Below are 24003 nucleotides of genomic sequence, written 5' to 3' on the forward strand. Positions count from 1 at the left end.
CCACACTGAAGTGCAGGAAGGTCCCACGATGACTGCATTTGCCGCCTCTGCCTCCGGAAGACGTATGTGACGTCGGAAGGGGTGGACTGGCAGCTGCAGTCATTGCGGAACCTTGCTGCAACTCCCTGCATCTGCCGGCCCACCCCCTTCAACGTCACTTCCATCTTCCAGAGGCAGAGGCAACAGAAGCAGTCATCATGGGACCTTGCTGGTTTGGAGGGAGAGAGGAGCATAGAAGGGTGGTGGAGGGAGAAAAAGGGGGTCAGGGTGGTATGGAAGGGTGGTGGAGGGAGAGAAAAGGGGCAGATGCTGATGGAATTGGTGTACAGGGAAAGGAGAGAGAGACATAAGGGGGAAGGATACTGGAAGGAATTGGGTTGGAGGGAAAGAAAGGGGGCAGATGCTGATGGAAGTGGGGGAAGGGAGAGGAGAGAGTGAAATGCCAGACCATGGGGGTGTGGGAGAGAGAAGAGAAGAAGAGGAGAGAGATGCCAGACTATTGGAGAAGGGAAAGGAAGAAGATGGATGCCAGAATAATAGGGGTGAAGGGAGAGATGTAAGTGGAATACAAGGAGAGAAGATGCCATATAGAAGGGGCAGAGAGAGGGTAGACAGTGGATGAAAGGAAGAGAGTGACAAGACTATGAGGAAAGCAGAAACCAGAGAAGACAATGTAGAAAAAAAATTCTATTTATTTATTTTTTTGCTTTAGGGGAGATGCATCGCTGTTTCTGTGGTGTTGTATTATATGCAGAGTCCAGCTTCTTGGTGGTTCAATTTAACCTTTGTCTACGTTTTTCTATTTTATCCCTCCTTTTACAAAACTGTAGAGTTTTTTTTAGCACCAGCCATGGGTGTCCAAGTGGCAGATGAAATTTAATGTGGACAAATGCAAAGTGATGCACATAGGGAAGAATAACCCAAATCACAGTTACTGGATGCTAGGGTCCACCTTAGGGGTTAGCGCCCAAGAAAATGATCTGGGTATCATTGTAGACAATACAATGAAACCTTCTAAGTGACGTACATCGGCAGCCAAAAAAGCAAACAGGATGCTAGCAATTATTAAAAAAAGGGATGGTTAACAAAACTATGAATGTTATAATGCCCCTGTATCGCTCTCTATGGTGCAACCTCATCTGGAGTATTACGTTCAATTCTGGTTTCCTTATCTCATGGAAGATATAGTGGCACTAGAAAAGATTCAAAGAAGAGCGACCAAGATGAGGAAAGACTAAAAAGGTTAGGGCTCTTCAGCTTGGAAAAGAGATGGCTGAGGGGAGATATGATTGAAGTCTACAAAATCCTGAGTTGAGTAGAACGGGTACAAGTGGATCAATTTTTCACTCCGTCAAAAATTACAAAGTCTAGGAGTTACAGGGAAATACTTTTAAAACCAATCGGAGGAAATATTTTTTCCCTCAGAGAATAGTTAAGCTCTGGAAAGCATTGCCAGAGGTTGTGGTAAGAGCGGATAGCGTAGCTGGTTTTAAGAAAGGTTTGGACAATTTCCTGGAGGAAAGTCTATAGTCTGTTGTTGAGAAAAACATGGGGGAAGCCACTGCTAGCATGGAATGTTGCTACTCCTTGGGTTTTGGCCAGGCACTAGGGACCTGGATTGGCCACTGTGAGAACGGGCTATAGGGCTTGATGGACCATTGGTCTGACCCAGTAAGACTATTCTTATGTTCTTATTCATCAGAATTGAATACAATTTATGGCACCGGTATCTCTCCCACATCTTCCTCAGTGAAGACCGAGGCAAAGAATTAATTTAATCTCTCTGCTATGTCTTTGTCTTCCCTGAGAGCTTCTTTTACCTCTCAGTCATCTAGTGGTCCAGCTGATTCTCTTCCTGGCTTCTTGCTCTTAATATTCCTAAAAAAGTTTTTACTGTGTATTTTTGCTTCCAGCATAATCTTCTTTTCAAGATCTCTCTTCGCCTTCCTTATTAGCGCCTTGCATTTAATTTGACATTCCTTGTGTTGGTTACTATTATTGGGAGCAGTGAAGTAGGCTTTGGTTCAGTTTGGATCAGTAGACAAAATTATTATGAGATACCAACTCATTTTCGTTATTTCACTATAGAAGATTGGGTGGGTGTTGTAGATGTGTTTGAGTGAACTCACATTCAGAGATGAGTATGCTCTAGTAGTTTGGTTAGACACTGTAATTGTCTTTGAATTAGCTCATGCTCAGAGGTTGGTTTCTTATAGTTTGTATCTGTGATTAGCTGTTATAATTGTGTTCAAGTGGGCACCATGAGTGACATCAGTTGGGAACGATACTTGTGGTGATGTTGGTCTAGGTGGGTTAGGGATCACCTTGGGGAGTACTGAAAGGAGAATGCAGAGTGTACTTTGTGGTGGAGATGGGTGTTTTGGAAAAGCTACCTTGAGTTGGTAGAATAGTTATACAGTAGTGAATTGTAGGTTGGTTTCTATCAATGGAGTAAGAGTGAGTGTGTGATAGTTAAGTGGGGTAATCTGAGCTTGGAAGTAGGAGACTCTATTGTGGAGATATACCCTTAGTCAGGATCAGCTGGAGGATTTAGATCAGGGGTGTCAAATTTGTCCCGCAAGGTAATTAAATTTGGCACGCTAAAAAATACCGTTCCTTCCCTCTCTCCATCTCATTGCCCACCATCTTTCTCCAGGCTTCCCGGTCTCACCTTCAAAGCAGCCTAGGATCACCGGTCGGTTATAACGAGCCTAGCAGGCTGCCGTAGCCTCCGCAACACGTTTCCTCTGCTGCGGTCCTGCCTCTCCTCTGATGTACAGGACCGCGGCAGAGGAACGTGCTGCTAGGATTGCTACAGCTGACCGGTGATCCTCTGCAGGCTGCTTTGAAGATGAGACCGGGAAGCCGGAGGACGCTAGAAAGAAGGAGGAATATATGCAGGCCTTCGGGGGGGAGGGGGGCTGGTGTAGAAGTACATGGAAAAAGGGAAGGAGGGGTCCAAAGAGCTTTGCATATGCCGGACTGAAGGTGGGGAAGAAATAATGTGTCTAAAAACAGAGGAGAGGGACAGAGATGGTGGACCATGGGATGGAGGGAGGGAGGGAAAGGAAAGGGTGATAAGTTGGAACCAAGGGGTGGTGTGGAGGGAGGGAGGATAGAGATACTGGATAGAAGGGTAGTTGGGGTGGTGGGGAAGGAGGGAGAGATGCTGGATGAAAGGAGAAAGGGAGAGATGGTAGATCTGGGGATGGTGGGGTCCATCGCTGCAGCTGCGGGGATGGACACGAAAAAAAGAAAAGATGTCAGACCTCCAGGGGAGGGAAGGGAAATGGAAGGGAAGGACAGAGATGGAAGGCGGATGGTTGGCACTGAGAAAGAAGGAAATGACAAAAGAGCAGGAGACCCTGGCAAGCGAGTTATCAGAAGATAACCATAGCCTGGGGCCAACATGATTTGAATAATGACCAGACAACAAAAGGTAGAAAAAAATTTTTTAGTTCGTTTTGTGATTACAATATGTCAGATTTGAAATATGTATCTTGCCAGAACTGGTGTTAGACAGCAAGTGTGAACTAGGACCTAAAAGAAAGAGGAAAAGTCTTTTTTATTTATTTTGTTTACATCACAGAGCCGGCATGGGGTTGGCGAGGTAGTAACCCTATACTTCTGCTAAGACTAAGGGGTCCTTTTATTAAGGTGCGCATTTAGTGTGTGCTAATCTTTAGCGCGCCCTAAATTGGTTAGCGTACCTTTAATAAAAGAACCCCTAAGTATCTTAATAAAATAATTGGCCCGCGACTTAGCCTATGTTTTAGATTTCAGCCCCTTATGTGATTTAGAGTAATAAACAGCAGCATAAATATAATATAAGCCTAGAGGTAGGTGGATTGAGGGGCTGGGTGGGAAGGTCTAGGCACTAGGAGGGCTGTGCACAACTGAGGCTATGGGAGACTATCTTTAAAAGTCTCCCATAGCCTGGAGACTTTAATTCTGTAGCTCTGGTGTGAAGAGTTGGTGATAAACAGAGTTGTGTTTTTCAGTGGCCTTTAGGAATAGGAAAGCAGAGTTTGATTCCATGCTGGGCTTTTCAATTGCTTCTCAGTCCGCATAGATAATTAAAAGATGGAACATGACTACATGTACATGTAAATTAGGCAAAAGAGCAATTCAGTACTACAGTTGAGAGAGAGAGAGCAAATATATTTACCAATCAGATAACAGAGAATCAGTATATTTACCGGGTGTAAAGCAGAAATTAAGTCCAGGTACCAGCAGAGTTGTGTACAGCTGAGGCTATGAAAGGTCAAGTGATCTCGAAGCCTAAAAATGCTTAACTCTCCCAGGCTGGAAAGGGTCCAAAGGCCCAAAAAATGGAAAACTGAAGAAAGTGAACTAAGAAATTGAAACTGAAGAAAGGAAAGAGAACTAAAACACTTTATGATGAAAAATACAAAACAGGAAGGCACGAAAAGATAATGTTACACATGTTGTTGGAGAGACTCCAAAAATAGAACTTCTCAATTCCGTGGAAAACTGAGAACTGATGGTCCCGTGAGCTGATTTCGGGTAGGAAGGTACCAGCACATGTGCAGTTCAGGCAGTCTTGAGACTTTAAAAAGATTTAAAGTGACAGTACACTTTTTACACTGTCCATAACGGGCTCCGTGAATATCACCCACATGTGAGAATGCACTATCCTGCTTATCCTTAGAGAGTCATCATTACTAATGTCAGCAAGTACTTACCCTGCTACATCAGGAACCCTTTCTAAACAGTATCTTATTTCTTTGACCGCTGCTATTTAATATATTTATAAATGATCTAGAAACAGGGACGAAGTGCAAAATAATAAAATTCGCAGACATCAAACTATTTAGTGGTGCTCGGACTAAAGAGGACTGCGAAGAATTACAAAGGGACTTGAACGAACTAGAGGAATGGGCAACGAGATGGCAGATGAAGTTCAACGTAGAGAAATGTAAAGTATTACATGTAGAAACCCGAGGTACAGCTATACGATGGGAGGGATGTTATTGAATGAGAGTACCCAAGAAAGGGACTTGGGGGTAATGGTGGACAAGTCAATGAAGCCGGCGGCACAGTGCGCAGCGGCCGCTAAGAAAGCGAATAGAATGCTAAGTATAATTAAGAAGGGTATTACAACCAGAACGAAAGAAGTTATCCTGCCGTTGTATCGGGCGATGGTGCGTCCGCATCTGGAGTACTGTGTACAATTTTGGTCGCCGTACCTTAAGAAGGATATGGTAATATTCGAGAGGGTGCAAAGGAGAGTGACACATCTGATAAAAGGTATGGAAAACCTTTCATACTCTGAGAGATTAGAGAAACTCAGGCTCTTTTCCCTGGAAAAGAGGAGACTTAGAGGGGATATGATAAAGACCTACAAGATCATGAAGGGCATAGAGAAAGTGGAGAGGGACAGATTATTCAAACTTTCGAAAAATACAAGAACGAGAGGGCATTTGGAAAAGTTGAAAGGGGACAGCTTCAAAACAAATGCTAGGAAGTTCTTCTTCACTCAATGTGTGGTGGACACCTGGAATGCTCTTCCAGAGGGCGTGATAGGACAGAGTACAGTACTGGGGTTTAAGAAGGGATTGGACAAGTTTCTGTTGGAAAAAGGGATAGAGGGGTATACATATTACTACAGCAGGAAAAAGAAACCTTGCAGAGAAATTTAGACAATATTTTTCTAGGCATTTAAACTAGAAGGTGGGGGTGGTATATGTACGAAGGACAATTATAGAGACCACCCCGGCAAAAGAAAAGATGTGATAGTAGTAAAGACTGCAACTCATTTCTTAGTATTGCAACGGAAAGTGAAACGAAACAAAAATCCATACGAAAAAGGAGATTATCGCTGAAAAATAGCTGGAAAGCGATGACCACAAATGCTCGCAGTCTATGCAACAAAGTTCATGATCTGCAAGCCCTGATGTTAGAGGCAGATCTAGATATTGTCGCTATCACAGAGACATGGTTCAGTGAATCACATGGATGGGATGCAAGCATACCGGGATATAATCTTTTTAGGAAGGACAGAGATGGTCAAAAAGGTGGAGGAGTAGCTCTCTTTGTAAAGATCAATATCCAAGAGACCGAAATGCAAGGGACCTGGGCAGAGGAAGAAGCGATATGGATTGCTCTGAAAAGAGAAGATGGAACTTCTATCTACATGGGTGTAGCCTACAGACCTCCGACTCAATCGCAAAAAATTGATAAGGATCTGATTGTGGATATCCAAAAGTTTGGAAGGAAAGAGGAGGTTCTGCTGTTGGGAGATTTCAACCTGCTGGATGCGGACTGGAATGTTCCGTCTGCGGAATCGTAAAGAAGTAGGGAGATTGTGGATGCCTTTCAAGAGGCTCTGCTCAGACAAATGGTGATGGAACCCACAAGGGAAAAAGCGATATTGGATCTAGTCCTCACAAATGGAGAGAGTATCTCTAATGTTTGAGTGGGTGCTCACCTGGGAAGTAGCGATCATCAAACGGTTTGGTTTGATATAACGGCTAAAGTGGAGAGCGGCTGCACGATACTTAAAGTCCTAGATTTCAAATGTACGGACTTTAATGCAATGGGAGAGTCCCTGAAGAAAGAGCTGTTAGGATGGGAGGACATAAGAGAAGTGGAAAGACAGTGGTCTAAGCTGAAAGGAGCGATAAAAATGGCTACGGACCTTTATGTGAAGAAAATCAATAAAAACAAGAGAAAAAGGAAGCCGATATGGTTCTCCAACCTAGTGGCTGAGAAAATAAAGGCGAAAGAGTTGGCGTTTGTGAAATATTAAAAAAACCAAGAAGAGGAGAGCAGAAAGGACTACAGGGTGAAACTGAAAGAAGCCAAGAGAGAGATACGTCTAGCGAAAGCACTGGCGGAAGAACAAATGGCTAAAAATGTAAAAAAGGGAGACAAAAATTTTTTTCAGATATATTAGTGAAAGGAGGAAGATGAAAAATGGAATTGCTAAGCTAAAAGATGCTGGGAACCAATATGTGGAAAGTGATGAGGAGAAAGCAAATGTGCTAAACAAATACTTCTGTTCTGTGTTCTCGTGTAACTTTGCTAGACAAAGTTTGTCTAGCAAAGTAACACGAGAAAATGGAGTAGATTCTGCGCCGTTCACGGAGGAGGGTGTTTATGAGCAACTTGAAAAACTGAAGGTGGACAAAGCGATGGGACCAGACGGGATCCATCCCAGGATACTAAGGGAGCTCAGAGAGGTTCTGGCGAGTCCTATTAAAGACTTGTTCAACAAATCTCTGGAGACGGGAGTGTTTCCTGGGGATTGGAGGAGAGCGGATGTGGTCCCTATTCATAAAAGTGGTCACAGGGATGAAGCAGGAAACTACAGGCCGGTGAGCCTCACTTCAGTTGTTGGTAAAATAATGGAAGTTTTGCTGAAAGAAAGGATAGTGTACTTCCTTGAATCTAATGGGTTACAGGATCCAAGGCAACATGGCTTTACAAAAGGTAAATCGTGCCAAATGAACCTGATTGAATTTTTTGATTGGGTGACCAGAAAGCTGGATCGAGGACATATGCTAGATGTAATTTACTTGGATTTCAGCAAAGCCTTTGATACAGTTCCTCATAGGAGGCTGCTGAACAAACTTGAAGGGCTGAAGTTAGGACCCAAAGTGGTGAACTGGGTCAGAAACTGGCTGTCGGACAGACGCCAGAAGGTGGTGGTTAATGGAAGTCGCTCGAAGGAAGGAAAGGTGAGTAGTGGAGTCCCTCAGGGATCGGTGCTGGGGCCAATCCTGTTCAATATGTTTGTGAGTGACATTGCTGAAGGGTTAGAAGGAAAAGTGTTCCTTTTTGCAGATGATACAAAGATTTGTAACAGAGTAGACACCAAAGAGGGAGTGGAAAATATGAAAAAGAATCTGCAAAAGTTAGAGGAATGGTCTAATGCCTGGCAACTAAAATTCAATGCAAAGAAATGCAGAGTAATGCATTTGGGGATTAATAATAGGAAGGAACTGTATATGCTGGGAGGAGAGAAGCTGAAATGCACGGATGGGGAGAGGGACCTTGGGGTGATAGTGTCTGAAGATCTAAAGGCGAAAAAACAGTGTGACAAGGCAGTGGCTGCTGCCAGAAGGATGCTGGGCTGTATAAAGAGAGGCGTAGTCAGTAGAAGGAAGAAGGTGTTGATGCCCCTGTACATGTCATTGGTAAGGCCCCACTTGGAGTATTGTGTTCAGTTTTGGAGACCGTATCTGGCGAAGGACGTAAGAAGACTTGAGGCGGTCCAGAGGAGGGCGACGAAAATGATAGGAGGCTTGCGCCAGAAGACGTATGAGGAGAGACTGGAAGCCCTGAATATGTATACCCTAGAGGAAAGGAGAGACAGGGGAAACATAAGAACATAAGCAATGCCTCCATCCTGCCCAGCAGTCCGCTCACGCGGCGGCCCAAACAGGTCCAGGACCTGCGTAGTAATCCTCTATCTATACCCCTCTATCCCCTTTTCCAACAGGAAATTGTCCAATCCTTTCTTAAGCCCCAGTACCGTACTCTGCCCTATTACATCCTCTGGAAGCGCATTCCAGGTGTCCACCACCCGCTGAGTAAAGAAAAACTTCCTAGCATTTGTTTTGAATCTATCCCCTTCCAATTTTTCCGAATGCCCTCTTGTTCTAATATGTTTTGAAAATTTGAAGAATCTATCTCTCTCTACTTTCTCTATGCCCTTCATGATCTTGTAGGTCTCTGTCATGTCTCCTCTGAGTCTCCGCTTTTCCAGGGAGAAGAGCCCCAGCTTCTCCAATCTTTCAGTGTATGAAAGGTTTTCCATGCCCTTAATCATTCGTGTCGCTCTCCTCTGGACCCTCTCAAGTATTGCCACATCCTTCTTAAGGTACGGCGACCAATACTGAACACAGTGCTCCAGGTGCGGGCGCACCATTGCCCGATACAACGGCAGGATGACTTCTTTTGTTCTGGTCGTAATACCATATTTAATAATACCCAACATTCTGTTTGTCTTTGAACATGATTCAGATGTTCAAATACTTGAAGGGTATTAACGTAGAACAAAATCTTTTCCAGAGAAAGGAAAATGGTAAAACCAGAGGACATAATGTGAGGTTGAGGGGTGGTAGATTCAGGGGCAATGTTAGGAAATTCTACTTTAAGGAGAGGGTGGTGGATGCCTGGAATGCGCTCCCGAGAGAAGTGGTGGAGAATAAAATTGTGACTGAGTTCAAAGAAGCGTGGGATGAACACAGAGGATTTAGAATCAGAAAATAATATTAAATATTGAACTAAGGCCAGTACTGGGCAGACTTGCACGGTCTGTGTCTGTATATGGCCGTTTGGTGGAGGATGGGCTGGGGAGGGCTTCAATGGCTGGGAGGGTGTAGATGGGCTGGAGTAAGTCTTAACAGAGATTTCGGCAGTTGGAACCCAAGCACAGTACAGGGTAAAGCTTTGGATTCTTGCCCAGAAATAGCTAAGAAGAAAAAAATTTAAAAATTTAAATTGAATCAGGTTGGGCAGACTGGATGGACCATTCGGGTCTTTATCTGCCGTCATTTATTATGTTACTATGTAGGTAGAGGATTACTGCACAGGTCTTGGACCTGTTGGGCCGCCGTGTGAGCGGACTGCTGGGCAAGATGGACCTCAGGTCTGACCCAGCGGAGGCACTTATGTTCTTATGTTAACAGCATTCATCTGCTGATTTTTAATGTCAGAGAGGTGTCGTTTTGGGTAACCCAAAGCAATGCTGAACCATCCATTTTTTTTTAATTAATTTTTCTCTGGACATATTTGCTTCTGCTTGAAGGTACCCATATTTTGAAAAATGACAAAGAAGCTAGTGATATCTTATTGGTCAACTTATTTTATGAAGCATAAACTTTCAAATACAGTAAAACCTTAGATTGCAAGTAACTTGGTATGCAAGTGTTTTGCAAGACAAGCAAAACATTTTATTAAATTTTAACTTGATAAACAAGCAAGGTCTTGCAATACAAGTACATATAGTATAGACACATCATATCATCATCATAACTGAGCCGAAGGTTCTTCTCTCTCTAACACTGCAAGAGTGTAGTGACTGTTCTAAACGAGCGGTCTTGCAACACGAGTACATACAGTATTTTGTATTAAAGTTTATGGGTTGTGGAACGAATGCCTGAGTTTCCATTATTTCTTATGGGGAAATGTGCTTTGATATTTGAGTGTTTTGGATTACAAGCATGTTTTTGGAACGAATTATGTTCATACACCAAGGTTTTACTGTATAAGGCTCCACTTTATCACATGCATTTGCCTGTTTAAATTTTTTTATTCATTTTCATACATCCACAAGTGTAACATAGAAATTTAAAACGATCTCATAAAACATACACTTGAATTCCTTTCATGTACCACGGTAAATACAATATATTATTCTGTATTTATGAACAATAATAACTGAAATATATGTATTACCTAATATGTATAATAATTGTTATTAAAATTTAAACCCCTCCTTTCCCTCCCCTCCCAATACACATAACAATTATAACAAATTACAGGAATTTTTAGAGCAGTATCACATGCATTTGAAAATGCACTTGGGTAGAGAATGACACGGTGGCGGTTTACCCGCGGCCACCGCATTTTAGCCGCGGGTCACCCGCCGAAAACGGGGAAGAAAACTAGCAGTCGCTGCGGCGACGGGGTCAAGGCCATTCACCGCCCGCGGGGCGGTGAATGGTTCTTGTCCCCGCAGTGAGGCATGAAGGATTGCGCGGTCCCCGCAGCTCACACCCGCCTGCCCAATCGATTCTAGTGTTTAGCCAGCTCTCTCCCTTCTCCTCACCTTAGTTTGTAGATTTTCTTTTTCGGCGACCCGCACGCTATCAGAGAGCCACGCACCCGCCGCTGCTCAGTTTCGATCTTCTGCTCTGACGCAACCGGAAACAGGAAGTTGCAGCAGAGCAGAAGATTGAACACTGAGCAGCCGCGCGTGTGCGGCTCTTTGGGAAAGCGTGCAGGTCGCTGAAAAAGAAAGCCTGCAAACTAAGGTGAGGAGAAGGGAGAGAGCTGGCTAAACACTAGAATCGATTGGGCAGGCAGGTGGGGGCTGCGAGGACCGTGCGATCACCCGTGTTCCCGGCTCAAACTGTAAGGAGGGAGTGAAAGGAAGAAGGATTCTGGGCCAAGGGGATGAAAACGGAAAGAAAAACCCACAGCAGGAAAGAAAGGGAAGGACAGGCAGGTGAGCCAGATGCTAGAAGCAGGGGGGGGGGGGAAGAAAGAGGGAAAAAAGCTAGATGGGGTTGAAAAGAAGAGACACACTGGTATGGAAGAGGAAGATAGGGGAAATCTGGACACAGGAAGGTAACAGAAAGAGGGAAAATTATGTGCATGGGGCATAGGGACAGAGACATAAAGGGGACATGCCATGGGGATGGTATATGGACACAGGGGGGGCAATGGCAGATACATAGGGGAGATATTAGAAATGGGGAAAATAGGAGCACAGAATCGAGATGGTTTGTGGGGATGGGACAGGGATCGAGCTCGCAGGCTCCAGTGGCTTGCACAAATTACATTGTAACATGCCATGAAAATAAGAGGGAGGAAGGTAGATAGATAGGCCACGCGAGAGGAGCTGAAGGGTAGTAGAAAGGAACAGATGGTAAAGGAGGGAGGGAAGGGTGGTGGTGGAAAGGAATAGGACAGACATTGAAGGAGGGTGGAGAGGAACAGACCCTGAAGGGAAATGTGGAAGACAGAATGGGAAGAAGACAGATGCCAGACTATGAGGGAGCGGAGGGAAGAAGATGGGTGCTAGACCAATTTGGGGGGGGTGAAGGGAGAGGCACAGTAACAGCAAATGGAAGACGCAGAGAGAAGACACACAGTGGATGGAAGGAATTCAATGAGAAGATGTGGAAAGCAGAAACCAGACAACAAAGGTAGAAAAAAAAATTATATTTATTTATTTATTTTTTGCTTTAGGATAAAATAGTATATTAGTTGTGTTGATAAAAATTTATAAACAAAGCCCTGCCAGCTGAACATCTCTTTCTCTAGTTCAGCAGCAGGAACTTTGATTTATAAGAAAGGAATAAGCTAAATATTACAGTACTAAGGCTTATATGGATGCAGCGGGGACGGTGACGGGGCGGTGAATGGGATGGCAGTGGCGGTGACGGGGCGGTGAAAGGGATGGCGGTGACGGTGACGGGGCGGTGAAGGAAACGGCGGTGACGGGGCGGTGCAGAGGATGGTGGGCCGATGACGGGGCGGTGACGGGGACAGATTTTTTTCCCCGTGTCATTCTCTACACTTGGGGCGTGACTTGGACACGCATGAGGAAGGTCGGGTAGTAAAGGAGCTCCATGGTGAAAGAATTTGAAAGATTTAAAAGTCACAGGAAATGTGTTAAATTTGAACATTTAAGAGCGAATAAGAGATAAGAAGAAGTGATGGCGACGGGAAAACAAAATAAAAATGATTTTATGTTACCGGGAAGTAGTAAAAGAGTGAAGACGGATCAAGAGACGGTTTCCAAGAACGGAGATAGTGAGGTAATGAAGGAGTTGAAGGAGATCAAGGAGATTGTGCTGAATACAGAAAAAAAGGTGAATAATTTGACTGTAGAGGTTTCGACATTAAATAAAAAAATGGAAATGTTGGAAATGAAGGCACATAATATCGAAGAGAGAATGATTGAGGTGGAATCAGAAGTTAGCCTTGGTAAAACGGACAGGAAAAAAATTGAATTACTTACCAGAGAACTGGAAGATTGTGCTAATCGTCAGAGGAGGAGTAACTTGCGTTTGCTAGGGTTACCGGAAGGGGCGGAAAAAGGAAATGCGGTCTCCTTTTTAGAAAATTTACTGCCTAAATTACTTCCTTTGAAGTCAAAGCTTCCTGTTGAAGTGGAGAGAGCGCATAGAGTCCCTGCGAGAAGATTAGAAAAGCGGAGGGGACCTCGGCCACTAATTTTTAAACTGTTAAGGCATCAACAGGTTATTGAAGTGTTTCAGTTGGCTAAACAAAATAAAAGTTTAAAGTATCAAGACGCTCATATACATCTGGTGCCAGATTTTGCAAGAAATACTGCATTAAAAAGGAAAAGGTTCCTGGAGCTAAGACCCCAATTGAGAGAGATGGGAGCTAAATATGGGTTAGTTTACCCTGCGATAATGAAAGTTACTGTGGGTAATAAATCTTTCACTTTTAATGAGCCAGATGAATTACAAAAATTCATTAATGAACAAGAACAGCCAATGTCATCATAATCCCGGTTTGAGAAATTAAATAGTGCTGTATTATTGAGGGAAAAAAAAAAAAGGGAAAAGAGTTAATCTTTGATATTTTATATTGAGAGTGTTTTGTTATGGGAAAATATAAAGATGATAGCTGAAGGAATATGGACATGAAGCAAATGAAGTATGTATATTGAACTACAAGGTAACGAGATAGAACACTTCAAATTTATTCAAAATGGTCATCTCAACGGTCCTGGTCAACAGAATATAAAGTGAGAATAAACATTCCAAAGTGGAAGCTAATGACTCTAGTGCGGGGCATTCACTTTATGTGCTGGACAGATTCTAAGGAGGATATATGGATATGAGACTGTGCTTAAATTGGCAATATTGGAATTTATTACAAGCTGGTATGGATCTTCAGCAAATTGGTTTGATTTGTCAATAAAAAGGAAAGAATTAGCATGAATGTTAAGACGGATGTGAAGATGAAAGGATCAAGATGAAGAACTGTGGCAAATGAATGAAAGTGAGGTGTTTAGAACTCGTTTTCCCAGAAGTATCCAGAAGAAGAACTGACGTATTAGAGCATGAAGTAGTTCCGGGAAGCGAGTTGGTTGTCATGGTAATGAATTGGTATTTAACTAATTTACAACGGACTTGTCAAGGACAATGAGGAAAATGTGAAAATGAATTGAAGTAGGTTCCTTTGAGGGTTTTCCATTGGGTATTGCCATCGGGTGAAGAGGATTGCGGGTGTTATGGAGCTTAAGGATAAGGATTTTTGACTATTGAATATTGCTGAAGAGAAGAACATATGGCCATCGGGTGAAGAGGATTGGACTGTAAAAAGGAACATCTAAAGGAGAGAGGGACTGGAATTCGATTATCTAGTAAATCAGAATGGAAAAAGGAAATGACAATAGGATATAGAGGAAAAGGAAAAATATTCAATTTTTCCTGATAATATACATACTGCATACTATGGCTATCTAGTTATATAATTAATATTATTTCAATGTGATTTTACATTGCAATTATATAAAAACGTGGTGGTCTTAAAAAAAAAAAAGAAGAACAGCTGAGATATTTAATAAATATTTTAGGTTAATTTAATTTTATTTAATTTACAAAGATTTAAGGATGATATTCTGTATATTAATAAGGGCTTTTGAGAAATTATATAAAAATGGGATTGATATTATTTAATTTAATTTAAAGGATGTGATATGATTTAATAAAATTATTTTATTACATGTGTAATTAAAAATTGTAATTCTAGAAATAGAAGGGAGGTTTTTGGGATAGTTCAATGGTGATGAGGACTTTGGAGAGATTAATTAGATTCTTAGAAAGGGAATTGAGATAGGTTAAGACTTCATATATATTGGAATAATTTTAATTCTTGTTATATTAAAATTAAGATTGAAAGTGAAATATTAGATATATATTCTAGTATAATTTGGGATGTAGAATGCAAGGGGAAGGGTGATTAAAGGGGAATAGGATTATAATTACATCTTAAATATAAAATAGAAAAAGGAGGTTAATGTTATAATTATTTATGTGAGTTAAATTAGAATGTTGATTTAAGATGATCTTTCTGGAGCTTATGCCTGATCTAATATGTGTGTTGCCAAGTTTACACAATTATTATATGATGGGGGTGGGAGGGTTAGGGGAGGGAATGGGAGGTGAGGTAGGGAATTTAAGGGTTTCAGTGGTACATTATTAGTAAAAAAGAGATTATATGTTAAAAATGTGCTGGTGTCTGATCATAAAATTTATTATAGAGATATATGTCAAAATTTAATCAGAAAATTAGATGGATATTAAAATTTTTTCTATCAATGTCAATGGTCTAAATCACCCAATTAAAAGAAAGAAAATGTTAGCTTTTCTCCATAAACAGAATGCGGATGTATATTTCATTCAAGAGACGCATCTTTCCGGGATGGAATCTAAGAAGCTATCAGGGGGTTGGGTATCTAAATGTTTGTTTGCACCTGCTGTAGGGAAAAAAGCTGGGGTAGCTGTTCTTGTAAATAGGAAATGTAGTGCTGATTTTCAATTAGTAAATTCTGGTCCTTTAGGAAGATGGGTGCATATCAAAATGGTTTTGAGAAATACAACCCTGGATTTATTTAATTTGTATGCTCCTAATTCAAATCAAATGGAGTTTTTTAAACAAATTCAACAAATATTGTTACCACTGGCTGCTTCTAATTTAGTGGTAGCAGGAGATTTCAATGCTGTAATGGATCCGATTTTGGATAAGAGACCAAGTAGAATTATGAAATCGTTAGGTTTAGAAAATTTGGTACAATCTTGTGATTTGGTTGATATATGGCATATTCTTCATTTTAATGATCAGGAATTTTCTTTTTGTTCTCAGGTCCATAAGTCTTTTTCACGTATTGATTATATATTTGTTTCTAATAATATAGCACAGTGTGTGATGAAAGCAGTTATTGATCCTATTGTAATTTTGGATCATGCTGGTGTGTGGATTGACTTTCAGTATGATGATTTAGTATATTCTAAATCAATTTGGAGATTTGATAATGCTTTACTTGCGGATTCGAACTTCCTGGAAGATCTTAAAGTAAAGATGACTGAATTTTTTCAAATTAATAATTAGGATAATATAAATATTGAGATTTTATGGGATGCTTTTAAAGCAACAATGAGAGGAAATATTATTTCATATTCAGCATTTATTAAAAAACAAACTAAAAAACAATTTGTTGATTTGGAAAAAGAAATTAAAGTACTAGAAAATAAATTAATTGAGAAATGGGAACATGATATATTACAAAAATTATTAAAAGTAAAAGCTAAGTATAATGAGATTTCTTCTTAAATTGTGAGGAAAGATATGTTCTCTCGGCAAGTTCAGTATTATGGTAATTCAAACAAGGCTGGAAGATTATTAGCAAATTTTCTTAAAGCAAAAAAAAGGAAATCTAAGATTATAGCAATTAAAGATGTGCAGGGCAATACACACACTAGCACTAAGGATATTTTAATGCAGTTTCTTGATTTTTATAAGGATTTATATTCTTCTGATACTTATGAAAATAAAGAACAAGATGGGTTAGATTTTTTAAAGTCATTTAATGGACCAAATGTTCCGGATCATATAAAAAGAAGAACCTATATCTTTAAAAGAAGTAGAATCAGCATTGAAGTCTCTTAGAGTTGGATCCGCTCCAGGTGGTGATGGATATACTGTTGAATTTTATAAATCATTTCAAAATATTATTTTACCATATCTATTAAATTTATATCAGTATCAAATGAATAATGGGAATATATCAGGTACTATGGCTGATTCTGTAATTATTGTCTTGCCAAAACCAAACAGGGATCCTACTTTGGTTTCAAACTACAGGCCTATCTCTTTGATAAATGTAGATGGTTAATTGGTTACTAAAGTGTTAGCATTAAGATTGGCAAAAGCTCTTCCTTTTATTATTGATGTTCACCAAACAGGATTTATTGCTAAAAGGCATTCGTCAAATAATACTAGATTAGCATTTCACTCTTTAAATTTAGCAAAAAATATTAATGATCCAGCTTTTCTAGTGTCTCTTGATGCAGAAAAAGCATTTGATAGAGTGGAATGGAGTTTTATGTACCAAGCTTTAGAATGGTTTGGTATAGGCCCCGGTTTTATTAAAATGATTCAGACACTGTATAGCTCTCCTGGTGCAAGATTATATATTAATAATAATTTATCTGATAGATTTAACTTGCTAAGGGGGGTTTAGACAAGGTTGTCCTTTGTCCCCTTTACTTTTTGATGTTGTTCTTGAACCCTTATTAATTGCAATTAATCAAACAAAGGGGATAAAAGGAATCCCATACTCGAATTGGGAATTTAAACTTTCTGCATATGCAGATGATATTTTACTGTATTTAAGAGAACCGGGGAAAACCATTCCATGTTTACTTAATCTTCTAGAGAAGTTTGGAAAATTTTCTGGATATAAAATTAATTGGAGTAAATCTGAAGTTCTTCCAATTAATGTTCATTGTACCAAAGGATTATTTGATTCATATTCATTTATATGGAAAGATGAAGGATTAAAATATTTAGGTATTATTATAAAAAATACAATTGATGACACAGTGAAAGAAAATGAAAAACTTTTATTAAGAAAGATAACAGAAATGTGTGAGAAATGGAATCCTTTACATCTCTTTTGGTGGGGAAGAGTTCAAACAATTAAAATGATGATACTGCCTGTGGTTTGTTATCAAATGAGTATGATACCAATATTTTTTCAGGGGTCATTTTATAAAAAGTTAAACAATGTTCTTACAAAATTTGTTTGGTTTGGGAAAAGACCCAGAATTGCTTTAGCATCATTACAAAGAACAATTATGGAGGGAGGGGTAAATTTTCCAAATTTTTATAGGTACCATCAAGCCTATATTCTAAGACAGGGTATGTATTGGATCCTCCCAGATCTCATGGAGAATGTACCTGACTGGTTATATTTAGAATGGCGGTTCCTGTTCCCATTACATTTAGAGCATATAGTTAGTATAAAACTGCCCAGGAAATACAAAGATAATAGAATTTTACTTGATACTTGGAAGACCTTAAGATTTATTAATAATTTGTCACCAGATCCAATTGCAAAATCATTAAGTCAATCCATTTGGGTTAACTCCAGGATCAAGATTGATGGGTTTAAGATCCTCTGGAAGCAGTGGATAATTGCAGGTATACGGACATTGAATGATGTTATTTTAGATGGATCACTGCTTAGTTTTTCACAATTGCAGCATAAATTTGGATTAAATAAAACACAATATTTTAAAAGGTTGCAATTGAAGCAGGCTATTCAGGTAGGGTTCCCTGAATGGAAGGGTCTTAATTCTCAATATAGTTTGCAGGTCCTCTTCTTTCAGGCGGACTTTTTGGGACACCAAGCCGCAAAATAGTATAAATTATTATATGGATTTTTAAATAAAAAAAAGAAAAATGGACTTAGGGACATTTGGAGTATTGAGATTGGACAGACGATTTCTGCATCTCAATGGCAACGATTTTGGTCCTGGAGATTAAGGTCTACAAAATCAGCATCTATGAGTCAAACGTGGATGTTTTTGTTACATCGAGTTTTATGGACCCCTACACGTTTACAAAATTAGATAGCACTAGAACTAATAGATGCTGGCATTGTAGATTAGAAGTTGGGACGTTAGATCATTTGATTTTTTTTTGTCCCTGTATAAATGCTTTCTGGAAACTAATTTGGCCCCAAATTAATAAATTATTAGAAAATCATGTAGGACTCTCATATGACACTATATTATTTGGTACAGCAATGAGAACTCAGAGTCCGATTTCTGCAAATAATAACAAGTTATTATTAATATTGACAGGGGTCGCCATGCAACAAATTACTCAAAATTGGAAAGATTATACAAAATTAAATTATACATTTTGGTGGAATTCAGTTTGTCACATATATAAGATAGAAAAGATGATAGCGTTACAAGGGAATATTCATAATTTTAAAAAAATATGGGGGCCAATGACTAATTACTCTAATGATCAGATACCTTAGCACATAAGTAATAGATATGTGGGGTGGGGTTGGGGTGGGAATATTTATCATATGGAATAGGATTATTGGATAAAGGGGGGTATTTATTATATTATATAGGAATATTTGAATGTTAATACAAGTGATATATGACAATTGTTGTATTATGTGTAATTCACTTGTTGTAAGATTTTAAAAATGAATAAAGAATTAAAAAAAAGAAAATGCACTCATTTGTTAGCTCCAGTTGTCATACCAAGGGACAGAATAACTTGCAAAAATGAAAAAAGAACTATACACAAATCTACCTGATATCAAGTGCTTTAATAGCTTCTTGCATCTGCAAATACTCTGCTGCTTTCCACACATCATTTGCTTCCTCTTCATCCTGAACCATGAGCTTGGCTGTATAGGTGAATTCAATCAGGTGACGAAATGCCAAATTACTTACACCTGTTTTAAAATATGAAGATGCTTTTATTTATTGTTTCATATATGTACACTTTTAGCTTATCAAAATACAATGTCACTTACTAAAATTTAAATGTTTCGAAGTTTATTTAAAATGAGATAAAATCGCTTTTTCAGAATTTTAAAGCGATATACTCGTACAATAATAGGGCCCAATGTAAAACTGTGCAAATCCTGCACATCAAAAAATCTGTGCTAAACTACACATAAAGCAATGTGCTTACTTTAGCATACTTAACACAAACATGGATACAAATAAGCTGCATATAGAATTACTTTCGAGGCAGCAAATTATGCTATAAATTAGCAGAGATTTTTACTTCTCTGATAGTGCTGAAAATACACTTCAATGCAATTTTAAGTTCTTATTGATTTCAAAGGAAGCCAATGGAAAGTTAAAAAAATAAAATAAAATCAGCATAGGATGGCCAAATTGGGAACCTGTGGAGGGGCATAATAAAAAAACGTCTAAGTCCCCTTTTGGCCTAAGGCCTTAAACGTTGAAAGTAGAAGCAGGGAAAATGTCCATTATCAAAAAAAAAACACATCCAAAAGGAGGTTTAAAAAAAAAAAAAAAAAAATTGGCCTGCCTCTACGTTCAGCTGTTTAAACGCCCAGACCACCATTACGTCTATACTAACTCCCAGTATCCGGCCCATGTGCCTAAGGCCCATGTGCTCAGTAGCCGGCCCATGTGCCTAAGGCCCCACCCACAGGAGGGGCCTAAGGCTACTGGGCCTATTCCGGTTGGCCCAGGCACCTCAGGCCCCACTTGTGGGCGGGGTTTGAGCCACCTGGACCAATCCAGGCTTTAAGGCCAGCCATTCAAAAGATGGCTGCCCTGCCAGACGGACGGGCTTGGCACCCGTCCATCCAGACATAGTTTACAGGTACGGGGAGGGAGATTGGGGGTGTCAAGGGATCAGCGGGGGGGGGGGGTGTCTCACGGATCGGCGATCGTGGGAGGGGGTGCGTCGAGAGCATGAGGGCCTGGGATCCCTCCTGCCCGTATCTTAGTGGGGATGGGGGATAAGGGGTTCGCCTGGGCAGGCGGGGTTGGGCTCCCTCCTGCACAGATCTTTGTCTGGGAAGGTCGGGCTGGCGGGGCAAGGGAGCTTAGGCTCTCTCTTGCCCCGATCATAGTCGGGGAAGGTCGGGCTGGCAGGGCAAGAGGCCTTGGGCTCCCTTTTGCCCCGATCGTAGTCGGGGAAAGTCGGGCTGGCAGGGCAAGAGGGCTTTGGCTCCCTGTTACAGCCCAGAGGTTGTTGGGGGGGGGGGCATAGGGGGTGTTGCCGGGCAGAAGGGCTTGGGCTCTCTCCTGCCCAAATTGAGTCATGAGGGAGGGCTGATCGCTGCAGGAGAGAAGGCTCATCACTATCACTATGGCTCATCTCTCCTGCCGTGATGGTGATTGCCCACCCCCCTCCGAACTGCGGCACTTCGGGATGAGGATCGCCGGCAGGGGAGATGCCCTGCCGTGATGCTCACTCCAAAGTGCCGCAGTTCGAAGGGGGGTGGGCGATCACCATCACGGCAGGAGAGATGAGCCATCTCTCCTGCAGTGATAGTTGCAGTAGGCGGTAGGCAGGTTGCTGGGGCTGCTGAGCTGCAGCGATCAGCTCAGCGGCCCCTTTTTCAGCATTTATTCCTGTTTTGACTTGGTCTAAATCAAAACGTATAAGTGCAGACTAGACAACCTGCCTAAACTTTTGGTTATACCTGCTGTCTAGGTCGGCTCACCTCCCGCCCTTTCCCATCCTCTAAAAACACCTCTTTTCACTCTATGCGTTTAGAGGCAGAGGAAAGGCCTAAGCTGGTTTTAGATATGTCTAAAACCAGCTTTGATTATGGGTACTTGGATGATCAGGCTTTTTGATCGTCCAAGTACCCATTTAGGCCACTTTTTAGACGTTTTTAGTTAGTTAGTTTTTTATTATGAGCCCCATAGTCCCTAGGATCCATAGCACCCCTAGCCTAGACACCCAGAGCCAGGGCAACCAGAAATCAAAAGGCCTTCAGACCACAGAGCCCACAAATCACCACCACCCTGTAGGTCCAGCAATACTTAGCTGGTCAACGGAAGCATCCTTCTAGGCTCTTCTTCTTCCACCATCTTGGAAAAATAACAGCGATTTGGCTGATGTCAGTTGAACTGCCGTAATTTTCTAAGATAAGAACAGAAGAGAAAGAAGCTAGGAGGCTATTTCCCTGGACCTGGTAAGTATTGGTGCAGCTACAGGGCTGATGATAGCTTTAGGAGCTCTCTGGTCTGAAGAACATCTTGTGTTTGAGGGTTCCAGGCTCTATCTTAGGTGGTTATCCCTCAAACCTGAAAGCCTCCAAGGTTTAAACAGAAGTATAATTAAGTTCTTTATTTTACTTCCCTTTTAACACTAAGGTTAAAAGGGTAGTAAAATTTACTTCAAAGTTTACTTTTGTTTAAATGCATTATTACTAGTTTATCACTATTTTTTCTTTTATTTTAGCATGAATTTTTCCTTTTTACTCTTTGCATAAAATTAGTTTATTACATCAAAAGTAAAAATACATAAATAATATTCAAGTTGGATTATTAATGCAGTCTTATAAAATTAGATCTTTTTAAAAAAAATTAAAACTTATACTGTATTTCACTAATCACAAAGGGGGGCCCTTTTACTAAGCTGCACTGCTAAAATTCCTAAATACTAAGCTCATATCTAGCAGTCATAAAATTGGTATTTTTCAATTTGTTGAAGTTCTGGCTGTGTGCTAATCTAACAAATTCAAGCTCAAGTTCAATTTATTTGCTATACCGCATATATAAACAGAAGTTTAGTCTAAGCAGTTCACAATAAAATCAGGGGAAGGGAAATATTATAAAAAGCACAGTTACTTACCATAAAGCACAGTTACTTACTGTAACAGGTGTTATCCAGGGACAGAATGCAGATAGTCTCAAATGTGGGTGACGTCATCCATGGAGCCCCAGTACAGACAGCTGCAAAAGTGCATCAGCACTTTAAGAACTTTAGAAAGTTCGCGACTGACCGCACCATGCATGCACAAGTGCCTTCCTGCCTGATGTAGGCACACGGATCCTCAGTTCAGTAAGCCAGATAAGCCGCCAACCAGGGGAGGTGGTAAGTAACTGTGCTTTATCCCAGGACAAGCAGGTAGCATAATCTCACATGTGGGTGACCTCCAAGCTAACCGGAATGGGATGGGGGTAAGGTTGGTCTTTAGGAAAACAAATTTTGCAATACTGCTTGGCTGAAGTACCCATCCTGTCTGGAAAAAAATTCCAGACAATAATGAGAGCTGAAAGTATGAATCAAGGACCAAGTAGCAGCTTTCCAGATCTCATCAATAGGGTAGAGCGGAGAAAAGCTACTGAAGCTGCCATAGCTCAAACTTTATGGGTTGTGACATGACTCACCAGTTGCAGCCCAGCATGAGCATAACAGAACGAGATGCTTGCAGCCAACCAATTGGAAATCGTTCTCTTGGAAACAAAATGACCCAACTTGTTAAGATCAAAGGAGACAAAAAGTTGAGGAGATGTTCTATGCGGCTTTGTCCTTTTGAGATAATAGGCCAATGCCCGCTTACAATCCAAAGTGTGACGAGCCGTTTCTCCTGAATGAGAATAAGGCTTAGGGAAGAATACTGGAAGAACAATTGATTGATTGAGATGAAACTCAGTGAAGACCTTAGGAAGGAACTTTGGATGAGTGCAAAGCACAACCGGTAGAACACTGTGAATGGTGGGTCCGCCACTAGCACTTGACGTTCACTTACTTGTCTAGCAGAAGTGAGAGAAATGAGAAGATGAGCTGCAGACATTGGTTCAAATGGAAGCTTCAACTTAGCAAGAACCACACTGAGATCCCAAACCACTGGGGTTGGTTTGAGAGGTAGTTTGGCATTGAAAAGTCCTTTCATAAATCTGGAGATAAAAGGATGAGCAGTAAGAGGTTTACCATCCACTGGTTGATGAAAGGCAGTAATAGCACTGAGATGAACTCTAATGGATGTGGATTTGAGGCCAGAGTCATACAAATGAAGGAGAACCGTGACTATGTGTGAGAAGAGATGGAAAAATTGGCAGAGGTATTGGCTCCTTGATACTGAGTTGAAGTAGACCGGAGAACCAAGGCTGTCTGGGCCACTGAGGAGCTATAAGTATCACAGTGGCCAACTCATGCTTGGCTTTGACAAGGGTCTTGAGAATGAGAGGAATGGGTGGAAATGCATAGAGAAACTTGTGTGTCCAATCCAGAAGAAAAGCATCCGCCTCCAGGCGATGAGGTGAGTACAGTCTGGAATAGAACTGGGGCAACTTGTTGTTGGGGGATGGGACACACAAACAAATCCGCTTGAGGAGTCCTCTATTGAGAGAAAATGGGATGGTGAGCTGCTGAGTTGAGTATCCATTTGTGAGGTTGAAGGATTCTGCTGAGTTTGTCTGCCAAGAAATTATGTTCCCTTGAATATAGATTGCTTTGAGAAAAATGTTACGAGCAATCGACCAAAGCCAGATCTTCTGAGCCTCCTGACAGAGAAGGAGAGAACCTCAACCCTCCTTGTTTTTATATAGTACATGGCGACTTAATTATCCGTGCAGACTAGGAGGACATTATTGACTACTAGATGCTGAAAAGCTCTGAGAGCATAGTAAATCGCTCTGAGTTCCATGAGATTTATGTGAAAGAGTCGTTCTCTGGGGGACCAGTGATCTTAAGTGCGAAGGCCATCCAGATGAGCTCCCCACGCATAGGTTG

The 24003-nt window shown here is 40.9% G+C and overlaps 1 protein-coding gene across 8 annotated transcripts in view; it reads right to left on the bottom strand.

Moving 5' to 3' along the window:
• The window catches only part of ZNF131 (zinc finger protein 131), a 195275-nt gene that overhangs the window by 49685 nt on the left and 121587 nt on the right, over positions 1-24003 (bottom strand). For 6 of the 8 annotated variants that reach the window (XM_033931963.1, XM_033931954.1, XM_033931933.1 and 3 more), the window contains one exon: positions 19078-19222. In XM_033931963.1, coding sequence (XP_033787854.1) covers positions 19078-19222 — 145 coding nt within the window. Of the gene's footprint in view, positions 1-19077; positions 19223-21310; positions 21406-24003 lie in introns of all 8 variants that reach the window. The other 2 variants (XM_033932000.1, XM_033931990.1) reach the window with 1 other exon arrangement.

The sequence above is a fragment of the Geotrypetes seraphini genome, chromosome 1 (genome assembly GCF_902459505.1).
Source record: "Geotrypetes seraphini chromosome 1, aGeoSer1.1, whole genome shotgun sequence".
In the NCBI taxonomy this organism is placed as follows: domain Eukaryota; kingdom Metazoa; phylum Chordata; class Amphibia; order Gymnophiona; family Dermophiidae; genus Geotrypetes; species Geotrypetes seraphini.